Source organism: Macadamia integrifolia, unplaced genomic scaffold (assembly GCF_013358625.1).
Source record: "Macadamia integrifolia cultivar HAES 741 unplaced genomic scaffold, SCU_Mint_v3 scaffold823, whole genome shotgun sequence".
Classification (NCBI taxonomy): Eukaryota; Viridiplantae; Streptophyta; class Magnoliopsida; order Proteales; family Proteaceae; genus Macadamia; species Macadamia integrifolia.
The window spans coordinates 411,987-426,111 of record NW_024870550.1 but is presented as its reverse complement, the minus strand read 5'-3'; the positions used below and the strand labels follow the sequence as shown (position 1 = coordinate 426,111).

At 37.1% G+C, this 14,125-nt stretch overlaps 1 protein-coding gene across 3 annotated transcripts; it reads right to left on the bottom strand.

Annotated features, from left to right (window-relative positions):
- Positions 1-5,171: 5,171 nt before the first annotated feature.
- On the bottom strand, positions 5,172-13,418 carry LOC122070097 (peptidyl-tRNA hydrolase, chloroplastic). 3 transcript variants are annotated; one of them, XM_042634202.1, is made up of 9 exons: positions 13,296-13,397; positions 12,991-13,153; positions 11,897-11,981; positions 11,390-11,457; positions 11,254-11,304; positions 11,098-11,171; positions 7,138-7,196; positions 6,981-7,057; positions 5,172-5,580 (listed from the first exon to the last, which is right to left on the bottom strand). In XM_042634202.1, exons 2-9 carry the CDS (start codon positions 13,135-13,137, stop codon positions 5,467-5,469), a joined length of 675 nt encoding a protein of 224 aa, XP_042490136.1. In that variant the 5' UTR covers positions 13,138-13,153; positions 13,296-13,397; the 3' UTR covers positions 5,172-5,466. The 3 variants fall into 3 exon arrangements, with proteins under 3 accessions (XP_042490136.1, XP_042490135.1, XP_042490138.1); XM_042634201.1 differs by having other exon boundaries at positions 12,991-13,418; XM_042634204.1 differs by lacking the exon at positions 6,981-7,057 and having other exon boundaries at positions 12,991-13,412.
- Positions 13,419-14,125: the final 707 nt, after the last annotated feature.

Below are 14,125 nucleotides of genomic sequence, written 5' to 3'. Positions count from 1 at the left end.
CGTACTACTGATTGGTGCTAATAAGCTGTTCAGTAATTGATCCACTTTGGTAATATCGATTGGTCGAGCAACATATGTCTTGGGTTGGAGCTATCGTACGAGAATGTAGTTTGACTATGCCCAGACCGTTCACTAGGCTTGGTCAAGGTCACTTATGCTTATTCACGCTACCCCACTCGGCTTTAGTGGCACGCCTCCTAGTGGCAGCTTATTTATCCATAACACACACTAGCTATATTTGTGAGTTATTGTCAATCAATAACATATTTTCATTGACTGAGAAATAACCCTTGTGCTATTAGTGAGACATCAATACCAAGAAGAAAAAAATACAGGTCTCCTAAGTCCTTGAGCACAAAACTTGTGGAAAGAGCCTTGACTAGTGTAGAAATAGCATTTGGAGAAATACCAGTGACAAGTAGATCATAAATGTAGATGAGAAAATAGAGAACAACCTCATTTTTTTGATAAATGAATAGCAAGGTATCCATCTTTGAAGGCTAAAACCTATGAGAGAGAAGAAAAGGTGTTGAGGCAGGTATACCAAGCCTACATGGTTTGCTTTAAACCATACAACGACTTACATATGAAAAATATGATCTACCTAAGAGGAATCGACGAAACCAGGTGGTTCAAAAATGTATACAGTCTCTGCAATTGTTCCATGGAGGTACTCATTATGTACATCAAGTTACTTCAGAGGTCAATTGTTTGTTACAACAAGTGTTGTTTGTTACAGCAAGTGTTGTTTGTTGCAGCAGCAGCAAGTGATAGAACAACCTAGATAGTAGTTGGTTTGATGACAGACTAAAAGTATGAGTAAAATCAAGGCCAAGGTGTTGATGATAAACCTTAGGCATAAGGCGCTTTCTAGCGCTCGATGGAGCCGTCGGAATGCCTCTTTGACTAGAAACTTATTTACAACCAATAACATTTTGGGATGGAGATGGAGGTACCAACGTTTTGGTCTGATTGTTTAGAAGAGCATTGAAGTCCTCTTGCATCGTAATATGCCATGAAAGTGGCCTCATTGCTTGCGTATAGCAAATCGGCTCAACAGGCATAGGTAGTGGATGCTTAGTAGCAGGTAAATTCAACCGAACTAGAGGTCGAAGAGAGTCACGAGACCTTGTAACCATTGGATGCTTAGTAGCCATTGGTTTAGTTCATGTGAAGAAGGTAAAATGAGAGCAGAGTTGGGTAAGGAAGACAATGGGGCTGTGTTATGAGTTGGGGAGCTTAATGGATAAGAGCCCAGTGGAGAAGGCCCTTAGGAGTGGGCTGAGGTGAAACCAAAGGCCTAGATTGTGGGTTAGATATAGGAGGTGCAAGTAGGCAATGAGGAGGAGAAGACTTGGGTTGGATAGGAAGAGAAGAGTTGGGCTAATCTGAAGAACGACAATAATAAGGAAATAAAAGTGGTGGGGGCAAAATGAGTCCATGAGCCAATTGAAATAACCTAGAAGGGGGTGAATAGGTTATACTAGTTGATTTAAAAATTTCTCGCCTTCTGAGAATTAGATATGATCGTAATTGAAAATGCATAATGTAGAAATAGAAGCAATCACATCCAACACCAGGATTTATGGTGGTTTGAATCAACTCGAGTCTAATTCACTCCTCACAAGTTCCACTTGAGAGGTATTACACTAGTTCTTCCCTTTCACTACAGTAAGTGGGGAGGAAACACATTTACAACTCTTTTTACAGAATTAAAGGATCTTTTACAAATCTCTTTCACAAGCATAGAGGGACCTTCGAATCTCTTTACAGGTTGAGAGGAACCTTACAAATCTTTTAAAGATTAGAGAATCTTACACACAAGCCTAAGTACAATCTAGATAATTTGTAAACAACTAATCAAAGTGGAATATAAGTTTGAGTATTACCTCGTGCGGTGCGTGATATGTAAACATGCAATGAAGCCACAGTAAATAAGAGTGTACCCTATGTCTTCCAAATAGAATGTTGATCAATATGAAAGACTTGAGTTGAAACTCTTCAGTTCTTCTTTAAACTGAATTCACGAAGATGAGCTCAAGTAATGGTCTCACTTTAGGCTTTTGATAATGATGCCTAAGAAAGCAAATTGGTTCATATTTAATGAGCCTAAAGTGGGGCATTTATATAAGTGATTAAGAGTCTTAAATTGGGTAAGAGACTAATTAGGATTGAGTCAATCATGTGTCCAATGGATACATTTTAGCTATATCGGTAGTTATTGGTAAAGGTTATCGTTGGGAAAATATAGCCATTGGAGAAGTCAAACTAGTCATTGAAGACTGATATAAATCATCCCGTTGATTTTTGGCTAGCTAGATAACTTATTGGATGAGTTTCGATAGTTACCAATTGGCTCTAGTAGTTACTGGTAAGTCACTATTCCTAAAAGCCTGATGAAAAACCACTAAGTATCGGGTACACACCAGAAGTTACCGGTAGGCTTTTGGTTTTTGACCTACAAACAATCATAGCTTTTTCATTTGGGCTCGAGATGACATGATTCAAATTGTGTCGTCTTCACAACTCAATGATATACATTTTTGTAGAATGAAGTATCTTATGAGTCAATCATTAAGAATGTCCAAATTTCCTTGACTACAAGCTTGGCTGTTAGGATAAAAAAGGTCATGGCTTTACTTAGTTGATAGGGTTCCATCTTCATTTAGGTCTAAGTGAATGGTTATTAGGTATCGCCTATGGTCTTTCTAGGTCAATGACAAAATGCTTATACCAATGCATATGTCGTGTAGTTCTTGTGAAATGTGTACTAATTATAGACGACATCAACTTGGATCTTCAACTTGACTTCTAACCCTTCAAGTCTTCATTTTCATTTTGTAAATTATCATCAACCATCTTCTTTTTCTTTCTTGCATTCACAAGTCTTCAAATCTTCAATGCTTGGAATCTTGATACTTCTTGATATCTTGACATGTTGGATTGCCTTCATACATAATACTTAATATATAATTGTTAAATATCTCATTTGTTTGCTATCATCAAAACCAATCTTGGAGTCAAATCCGAAAGTGAACGGGTATCCCCAACACCAATATCAGAACATGAATTGAAAATTGCAGAGACAAAAAAAAGAAATGAGGACCGGGAAAAAAAAAAATGGAGCGAAGAATTGACTCTAATACCATGAAAGGAATCGATTTCTTCTTCTTTTCAAGATTTTCTCCTCTATTTCATTCCTTTCTTCTTCGTTCAAGTTTTCGAGAAGGACAATCGGGTCAAATCCAGATTTTTTGTTGGCAGAATGGTTTATTATTTTTTTTTTTTTGGAGGGTGGGGTGGGGGGAATGTGATTTGATCGAAAGCCATATGATTAGAATGGGATATGGTCTCGTGTGAGTAGAGAATTGGTAGAGACTTAGAAGATGAAAAATTGGAGACGAGTCAAATCAAAGTGAAGGAATGGAAGACAAATATTTTAATTTTTTTTTTAAAATATATTTCAATTCCTAAGTTTCCATTTGGTTGCAAGGAAAATTAAAAGAAATGAAGTGAAAATCATCATGCTTAAAAAGAAGAGGAAATTTCACTCCCATGCCCTGAATGTTTCATCTATTACACTATCTTCTCCTGCAAAAGTTATAATTACAAAATTTTCCCTCCAAAGTTGTAGATTCTAAGAATCATGTTGTACAAAATTGCTTTAAATCTCAAAATACCCTTAGTCCAATGGAGATGACCTCATTCCCTCAACGCTAAATGTCATTTTCTTCCATGAGGAAACCATTAATCGGTTGAGATTTAGGGTTCTTGAACTTGGGATTTATCGTTTTGAAATCGGAGAGAGGCATCTCGCCGGCGAAGAGGAGCCACCGCCTGATATTGGAAATCTCGCCAACGCTTAAGTTGCTGTCAGAATTTCGGAATCAGGACCATATGAAGCTCCCAGACCTCTTTCCAGACCACTTTTCCTCCTCAATAATCCTTTTTATCATCTGTTGCGCTGTACTCGATGACGAAAATTCGTTGCATAGCCCTGTCCAACAATCAATTTCAAAACACATCCGAATAATAAATTTGATTTATTTAATTTAATTTGATCATTCTCATCGTTCGCTTTTAAATTTTCTCAACTATAATATTACTTACCAATGGGCGCTACAGGGGCGACTCTCCTCTTTGGCTGTTGATGTTGTGTTGTGCTTTCTTGCTCTTTGTAGGGTATCAAGCTTGTGTCTTCCTTCTCCTGCTGCCATCCAATAAGGGACTGAGTTCCAGTGGTGACCCTGAGGTTTGAGAAAGATGACGACGAAGACATAATAAGTTATCTTTTTTTCTACCCTTTTTCGGAGTTGGGAACTTGGATTTCTAACGAACGAAATTAGAATCTCAGAAGAACAGGCAACGACTATTAAGGTATGAACATCACAACTGGTTATAAAAGTGAAGGGCTTGGGTTTCCAGACTCCGCCAGAATTTCAGATAGTGAGACAATGTAAATGGGTTGCTGCTCTGAGAGGCTCAGAGACAACCCTTGAGACGGCGGCATTACCGACCGACGAAGACCCAATTGTAATAGAACATCAGTGGTGGCGATACCATCGACAGAATTAGACAATAGGTTGGTCCCTAATATTTATACAAAGGGATAGGGATAAAAAGGACATTTAACATTTAATTCCAACAATGTTAACAGCATAGGGTACGTTTGTAATTACAAACTTCGTAAAGATCTGAGTGTAATAGATGAAACATTCAGGGGAGGAAAGTGAAATTTCCTCGAAAAATAATGATTTGTAATCATTACCCCATGTGACTATATCATTAACTTCAAACCATTCTATATTTGATTATTAATCTTAAATTTACTCTGCATTCAAAACCCTCTGTTATGAAATGTAAAATAAAAATTACATACAAAATATATCATTGCTAAATATGATTAAAAAAAAATTAAGTAGTTTATGCAATCACATGGGATCACATGGTATAATGATCATAATTTTTTTTTTTTTTAAAGTACAAAAATTTCACTTCCCTTCCCCTTAAATATCTCTTGCAGCAAAACATAACCTATAAATTTCTACATTTTCCTTGCAAATAAGGAATAAGCATCACGGTGAATAAGCATCAGTTCACTATGACCCGTTGGAAGTGTACAATGGGGGCGGGTGTGTGGAGATTTTTATAGGGTGCACATCCTAACCGTGTTTGCGAAGGAAAACTTTGTTCTTGTAAAATATATTTTACTTCCCCAAAAAATATTTACATTTGCCTTACAACCAAATGCGTTGTAAATCCCCAAACACAATAAAACAGGGCAGAACCACCCAAAGGTTGATTCATAAAACCTTATCCACTCCTGATCTTCCATTGTTTTTTCTCCAATTTCCAGCAAAGAATGACCTAACGACTCTAAACCAGTCTTGCAGCCATGGGTAGGTGAAGCATAGATCCCTCACTAATCCACAATCTTCCTTTCTGTGAATTGAAGCACCTCAAATTCTAGCGAAATTTCTCCATTGGCTTAGCACTGTTAACGAATGTAGCACTTCTATCAAAGCCCTCAAGCAAAAGAATCCTCACAGCTTCCAACCCTTTTTGAAATGTGAAGTCCAACTGGAAACAGAGGTCAGAAAATTATTAATGCAAACCCACCCACGCCCAAAAAAAAAAAAGGTACAAAAACAGTGAGACATGTCCATAAAACTTCATAGGATAAGGGAGAGCAAGGTAAACAGGTAAAATCACATTAAATGCACCAAGAATGAATCAATAATTTTAGTCAAGGAGTATCTCCCAAAAGATAAAAGGATTAGATTTAAGGATGAGAGATTAAAGGGAAGATGACGATTACTTTAACCAAAAATTATTTATTAAGTGATAACTATATTACGATGGAAGAATCAACACCACCAAAGGGAACAAATATCTGAAGTTAAAAGAAGCTTTGAGGAAGAAAAAGGTAGGGAATATATTAATTGTTAATGATAATGCAATTAAGGTTGAGAAATGCATAAAGGACTGTTAAATCAGTTGTTCAACAATAGAATTAATAAACACTCAGACAAAAGATCAGAAGGGTAGAGGAAAAGCACCAGTACCTAGCTACAAGGAAAAAGGAGATGATCAAAGTTGCAACAACTATACCGCATCTTGCTCATAAGTTGGGAGAGAGATTGAGATTTGAGAATAGGTGAACAAGAAAACAGAATATTAAATATGCTAAGAAGATTGCCAAAGTGAGGCTGTTTCATACACAACTGAGTGAAGGGATGAGTTCCCAATCAAGGGTAGATGCACCACTGATCAACATGAGATCATAGCCTTCATAGTAGTTACTAATGCATTTACTAAATATACAAGACAAAATCCCATGGTGTACGCTATTTGCTGATGATATACAGGGCAAAGTTAATTTAGAGTTACAGAATTATGCTTTAGACTCAGTTTTTAAGATGCTGGAATTGAAAAATCTTGTTAAGGGACACGACTTTAGGAAACATAAAAATAGAAAAGAGGGCTACGATTAATGAACAAAGCCACCATACTTCTTGTCTTGTTTCAATCATCAGTAAGGACAAGACGAAGAGAATCTTTCCCCTAGAGTTGGTTGGGTAGATGGGAGTGCAGTGGCCATTTGTGCATGGCATACAGAAATGGTGAAGAAATGCACTAACACAAAATGCTTGTAAGAAATGTATGGCCTTAGAAAGAGTGCAAGGATAGAAACAGATTCAAGTAACCGATTCCAAGGAATAGGGATAAAAGATAGGCAAATGAGTAAGTGCAAGATCCAAGCATGCATGCATGCATGAATGTGCGAGAAAGTGTGTTTTAGGAAAAGGAGAAGGCAAGGGGAGAAAGGAAAAAATGTGGTCTACCTCTTCATGTTCTTGTCTATTGAATGGTCGAAAAACAAAATTTTTCCCAGGAGGTCACGTGCATGTGTGTGTGTGTGTGTGCACTATTTAGGAAAAGGAGAAGGCAAGGGGAAGGAGGGAAACGATGTGGTCTACCTCTTCCCGTTCTTGTCTATTGAATGATTGAAGAACAAAATTGACAGAATCCACTTTCCCAGGAGGTCGTCCTATGCCTTGAAGAAATTCCATTGACAAATCAAATTCCATAACTATAGACAAACGGACAACATAAAGCAATAAAGAGGATCTTTACCTATCCTCAAACGAGGAAAATCACGACTCCCTTTGAAGTGATCAATGACACTTCTCATCCTGCAATGAAACAAGTAAAACATAAACAATCTTGAGTGTTGCCAAAAGAAGAAGATTGTGTAATGTATCAAAGTAATTTTATTAGTTCTGGGCCCCTTCAAGCCAAAGCTACAATAAGTCACTGCCATGCAAGATACCAGCCAAGGCCTGGTCTAATGTACCCCACACTTGGATAAGTACTCAAATACCATTAGCAAATGGCTAGGATTCTCAAAGCTGCCAGCTAGTGCAGCTGGTAAGGTCCTTGGTTGGTTGTAGCTGATTCTTGGATTGAATCCTGCCTTCACCTAGGTTTCCTAGTATGTCTCACAAAACAAGAAACAAACCCAACCCACAAGGAGGACTGTCGGTTACTGTTGTACAGCAATAAGGTTTTCATAACCACAGTAATAGGGCTTGGATTAGACCTAAGATTAGATCAACAGTAAGGTCACAGCAACAGTAATTTACACCCCATAGATGGAAGCAATCCAATGGTAAGATGAATAGTTACAGCAGATGAAAGCAAATAGCAACTTGCTATTACAGTCTTACAGAAGTGATGAATAATAACTCCCAAATCATAGGGTAGAATATCCTCGAACTGAAATCAAATTTAAGATGAGAACCTTGAAGTAGCACAGCTAACTGATGGTTGGGATGCTGTTGTTCGTATTCTAAGGTTTCTCAAGAAAGCTTCAGGTTGTGGGCTGTTATACTATGATCATGGACATGGACGTATTGAAGGCTTTTCTGATGCTGATTGGGCCGCATCTCCCGTTGATAGGCGATCAACTACTAGGTACTACATCTTATTGGAGGAAACCTTGTGTCTTGGAAGAGTAAGAAGCAAACTATTGTGGCTGGGTCAAGCGCAGAGTCTGAGTATCGAGCCAAGGTACCTTTCATCTATGAGTTGATGCGGGTGAAGCAATTGTTGACTGAGCTTGGGTTTGAAAATACATATCCTATGAAGTCGTGGTGTGATAACCAGGCTGCTATTCATATTGCATCAAATCCAATGTTTCATGAGAGAATGAAACATATTGAGGTCGATTGCCATTTTATTCGAGAAAAGCTATAGCAAGGGGTTATTTCTACAAGTCATGTTCGCACAAGAGAACAACTTGCAAATGTTTTTACTAAGTCACTTGGGGGTGGTAGAGTTGATTATGTTTATAAAAAGTTGGGCATGATTAAGATCTATGTTCTATCTTGAGGGAGAGTGCTAGATGTTATCAATTAAGGGGTTCATAGAACTATTCACCTGAACAGTGTCGTGAACAGTGTTCACAAGTTACCGTTCACATGAACAATATCTTTATACTATTTTCCTCTTATGTCATTTATTTATTTTTATGCCCTTGGTAGGGTTATGCCACATGTCACTATTATATATATTGAATGAACTCCCAAAGTTACAGCCATCTCTCTTCTCTTCCCTCTTCTCTTTTTCTTCTTCTCAATCCTAAACGATATTATTATCATTTACAAGTCCTAAACGGTATCATTATCGAGATTTTTTACACCCTCCATTTAAAGCACCAATTAACAACTTAAGAATTGAGGAATCTTGACCTCAGAGAGAGAAAGAGTTTATTGGGTTAAGACCAAGTCATCACCAATGCCAATTAACAGGCCTAAGAACTGAGAGAGAGAGAGAGAGAGAGATCAGAACACTAAGGTCCATCTGACAGGTTTTCGGTGTTAGAGAAGAAACACGAAAGGGTGAAGCTACAAAAAAAAGTAAGAGAATGAATTTTAAAGTTTGTACTGTACATTATTCCATTACCAAGGACATGTGGTTCTAGAACAGATTCAGAGCTTATCACTCCAGGGAAAAGGGTAAAAAAAGAACTAAATTTTTACATTAATGTATCCCCAATCTGCCATCAACTTTTGTACCCTTTATATATCTGTTCCAACAACCACGGTAATTTGGTGATGTAGATAAATAACCACAATAGGCTTGTTCTATACTTCTATTTAGAATAAGCCTAGGGTTAGATTGTATATGTGTTGGGCCTTCAGTCCATGTGGTTTGGAGTGTATTGGGCCACTTTTATGGGTCTAAAATAGAGGCTCTAAGATTGAGTACGGGATTACTAGTTAGTTTCCCTTTTAGTTGGGCTTTGATGGGGTTATTTAGTTTCTAATTTCAGTACCTAGTTAGTTTCTGATTTTCAGTCATAAGTTAGTTTCTAATTCCAGTTGTTTGATTTCCTAGTTTACTTTTCCAAATTTAGTAACTAGATGTTAGTATCTTTATTTCAGTTTTTTGGTAACTATGAAGTTATTAAATCGTTATCATCCCACCCCATCATTATTATAAATAAAGAGAAGGGTAGCAATATAGCCCACGATTTATGTTTTAAAAAAAAAAAAAACTCTTGTTGCTGCCGCTGGCTTCAATGGCTGTTCCTTGTGTTTGATCAAGGCCTAGGAATTGGTGTTTCATCCAATTGACACTCTGCGGCGATAAGTTTGAGTGGGTTGCTATTATTGGTTTTCTTTATTGGATTATCTTCTCCAGCAGAACAGGTAAGTAACTGAACCATTCTGCAGAATTTTTCTGGGTTCTGAATCTCTGTTTTTCCTTGTGCTGTCACCTATTCTGTTGGAGTTCTGGCCACCCAATGGCCTTGCGATTCTGGTCAATTGTTAGGATCAACCCGAGGAGGACTCGATCCAAGTTTGGTGCTGATCAGACCTGGGGTTTGTCTGGTTCTGAGTTTTCTTCAATTCTGGCCGATAGTGTTCTCTGCCCAGAATTGATTTCTGTTTTTTTTTTATCTGTGTTGAAGTTGACTGCTGCTTTTATTCTCCACTGAACTGGACCTTCTAATCAGTAATTAGATTTGTTATTAGTTCCTTAATAATACTCTACTGAAGTTCCAGAAATTACTGCCAGATCTCAGAACCTGCTGTCAGAATCAAGTTCTGATTTGGTTATCTATTCCTGTGATGTTTTTATTCTAATTGGACCTTATTCAAATACTCTACTTCTGTTGCTGGAAATTCTATTTGTTGGTGCAAACTCTGCTTCCTGAAATTCCAGATTCTAGATCTGATAATTCTGGTTTTTCAAGGACTATTGACTGGTTTAAGTTGGACAGTTGTTGCTGTCTACTATTGGGTGGTTATTGGTTGTTCTTTGGTTTAACCTTTCTGCAGTTTTGGGTCTAGTTTGGCTTGTGAAACCTAATCCTACATTATTTGGCTTTCTCTTAAGTATGTTGCGAAATTAGATATTCATCTTCCAATCTGAATATTGAGGATATTTTCCCTAAATAATGTAAAGAAGATCCACGCGTCAAACTGTACATATAAGGTAATCAACAGTGACATTCTAGACTGCAATGAAGAAAAGTTTAAAATTATAAGGGAAAAAGAACCCTGCCAGTCTGGTGATGCCTACACCCGGACAGGTGCAAAGCCCCCTGTCTGCATATTGCTTTTACTTTGTCCAGGACCACTACTAAGAGATTCTCCACCGAGGAATTCCACCTTATGAACTGTTGAATGGTAACTATGCTCTGGGGGGGGGGGGAGCCTAAGAATTGTCAGAATTAATAGGAGAATCTGGGCGGACAGTTCAGAAAATAAAACAGGCAAGTATATGGTACACAGATTTTGGCCCTTCTTCTCTGCTCCAGAATGAGAGAAAAGATAGGGAGGTTACAACCTAAAGGTGTGGATAGGTACGGATGCAAAGAATTTTCCACCACAATTGGCATGGGGGTGGCAGTGGTAATATACCTCAATTATGGCCTATAATCAAACTCTCAAAACAATAAGTCAACCATATGGAGTCATTAATTTGGCATCAGAGGTTCAAAAACTAAATATTCATAATGCCGCAATACTGCAATATAAAAAAAAGATATAACACTGTACAGAGAATACAGAAAATAGAAGATACCCATTATGGCCCCCATGTCCACCTTTTGGCAGTAAACGTAATTTTGCTAAGGGCAAATCCATGTCATCAAATACCTGCAACAAAGAAAGTCAGAGAAGAGAAAAATATATTTTTATGAACAAAAAAAAAAAAAGAAAGGAAACTAATAACACTTACAACAAGCACTTGCTTCAGTGGAATCTTGTAATATGAAACGATGGATCCAATCTTCACCAAAGGTCCAGAGGTTTAGTTACCATAAAGCAAATTGTTGGTATACAAAAACATCAAGTCCTCAACATGGGTTACTTACAGACTCACCACTCGCATTCATGAAAGTCTGTGGTTTAGCGAGCATTACTGGGACATGTCCTATAAATCCTGCTAATATTAAGAGGAGGAGAAAGATCCATCAGGAATTTGAAGTTGCATCCATAACAGCATAATTTGTGCGCAGAAAACTAGTGAGGAAAAACCTTAGTACATCAAATAAAAGAGGAATGAATCCCCATCTGAGAATGTTTGTCAAAGTCCATCATAGATTTATCTGGTACACTCCCTCTATCAACAACCTATAATATTAAGAGTTAAAAGCTACATAACTAATAATCAGATGCAAGTAATCAATGGAAACCAGAACATTGTGAAGAAGATGAGACGCAGTGAACCAACATGTAGATTAAATTCTTCCATATTCTGACCACTAAAAATATGTAAAGATGACTATTCCCATTGCTAATTTTGATACATTTTTCCCTGCATACCAGTTTAGCAACAACAAATAGCTTGTACATCCGAATAGTTTGGAAAGCATGCTAACCTTTTCCAAAAAGAGCTTTAAACTTAACACTGCTTATGGATATCCCTTCAGCTTCCGCTATGGTGTCTATCATCTCAAAACCTACCTGGAAACAACTCCAATTTGCAGGACTATAAGAACTAGAAATTAACAACAAAAAGAAAAATGAGCATTCAGTAACCAATTTATCCATATGAAGAGAAAGAGAGCCATGGGAATACATGAGCAGAGACCCAAAAAAAAAAGGAAAAGACACAGAGAATTGAAAAATAAGTGAAATCATCTGAACTTTGCATGTTAATATTGTCTTTGCTTCAATAAGATCAAACCAATAAAGCAAGAAAATTAGAAAAGCCAGCAACAAATACTTTATCTAAGAGAAAAATGAGTGAATGAGTGAATTCTCTAGTGGCTATACAAAAGCAAATTAGTCAAAACAATTAAACACCCGCACGAAACAAGAGCATTTTCCTAAGGAGCATACAAACCATGAGGTACATTATTAACGTAGTATCCACTGGTTCCCTAGCATATGGTAAACGAATTTGAATACTCCAAAAAATAATAAATAAACTGTACCAATAAATAAATAAAAATAAGTCCACATCCATTCCCTGCATCAGGGTGTCATGGGTTATAATAGCATGTAAAGTACCAATCCAAAAATTTTTAAAAATTAAATTAAATTAAAATTAACACGATAAAGAGCCCAGCTGCTAGAATCTCTGCATGCCAATTGCCAACCCTACTGCCCATTACACGAGCAGCAATATGCATAAAGCTATCATGCATATACAACTCTAGTACAAAACCTATCTTCTTGTTTGAGCCGCATGAAAATTCAAGCCCTTTTCCCTAACAAGCAATTTTGAACTTATGGGCTGCAATCAAAATTTTCCAGGAATGAAATTCTTCCATTCTATAAAGAGCTAACAGTGCAACCACAATAATATCAATATCTACATCAACAAGAACGTCCAAAACCCAGAAAAATTTCCTATATTTCTAGAACATAAGGGGAAAATCATATACAAGCAATCAACCAACACATTACATGTCTGCTTAGTTGAATTAACTGAGAAACATCGAAGGATAGAGATAGAGAGAGGAAATACATTGTGTCTCGTTCCTTGGTACTTCTTGCCAGGATTGCCAAGCCCGACAAGCAGCCACGGCTTGGGCTTCAACTCCATCGTTGGTTGGATTGGAGAAGTGGTTGCATCAGGGCTTGCACAAGCGAGAGTTGAGAACTGAGGCATCATCTCGGGATAAGTAAAACTGTTGCAGCGGCAGCGACAAGAAGATATACGAAGAGGGTTCACAGATGATAACGAAATTGAAGGAACAATCATGGTTAAACGTGTAATAGATTATAGGGCAACCTTTAATATCACAACATTCAACATAGTTACAAGCTTACAGATCTCTTCTGCCTCCAGTCCTCTCTGGTTTCCCTATGGTTTGAGGAATCGGATTGGTAATCGGCCTATCCTAAAACCGTTTCCGATATCTTAAACCATACTTCAAAGTTCAACCACCTACTTCTGTCCATCACTAGTCTACTACACTTTTTTCTACCAAAAAAAAAGTCTACTACCCTATTTGTGTTTGAAATAACAGTGGGATTTTTGCCCAAAAATATATAATAATAATAATAATAACAGTGGGATCGGACGGCTTGAAATGTTCGCCTGTAAAATTTTATGCTGATTCAGCAATTAGCATAGGTGGTTATTTATAATCAACCATCAACTCCCTTGATGATAGGAAATTGCATATAGTTGATTTTTAGAAGGGAATCTAGATTTTTGAAACTTATTGATCAATATCGTAAACAAATCAAAATAAAATTTCAACTAAACTATGAGATAGTGGTAAGAAAGGGGTCGAATCGATAGAGAATTGAAAGTCTGACTTTAATAAAATTTATGTGAATGTTATTTGAAAATAAAATTGTAAAATTAAGATTAAATAACAACTAATTAACAGAAGTGAGAATTTATGAGAAGAATAGCATTTAGGTTTCAAATCTCCATTGACATGATTTTTTAATTTTGGCACATATTTCGGTTCATTAAAACTATAAGTCTAATGCAACCATAGAATGATAATTCTGGTTCCTTCTAGGTATAATTTATCTTGTCGAGCACTATTGTCTTTTGCATAGGCTTAACATGCTAGATCCACACACACATTCATCCTCGGCACCAGAAATATTTAGAAACTTTGACACTAAATACAAATAAATCC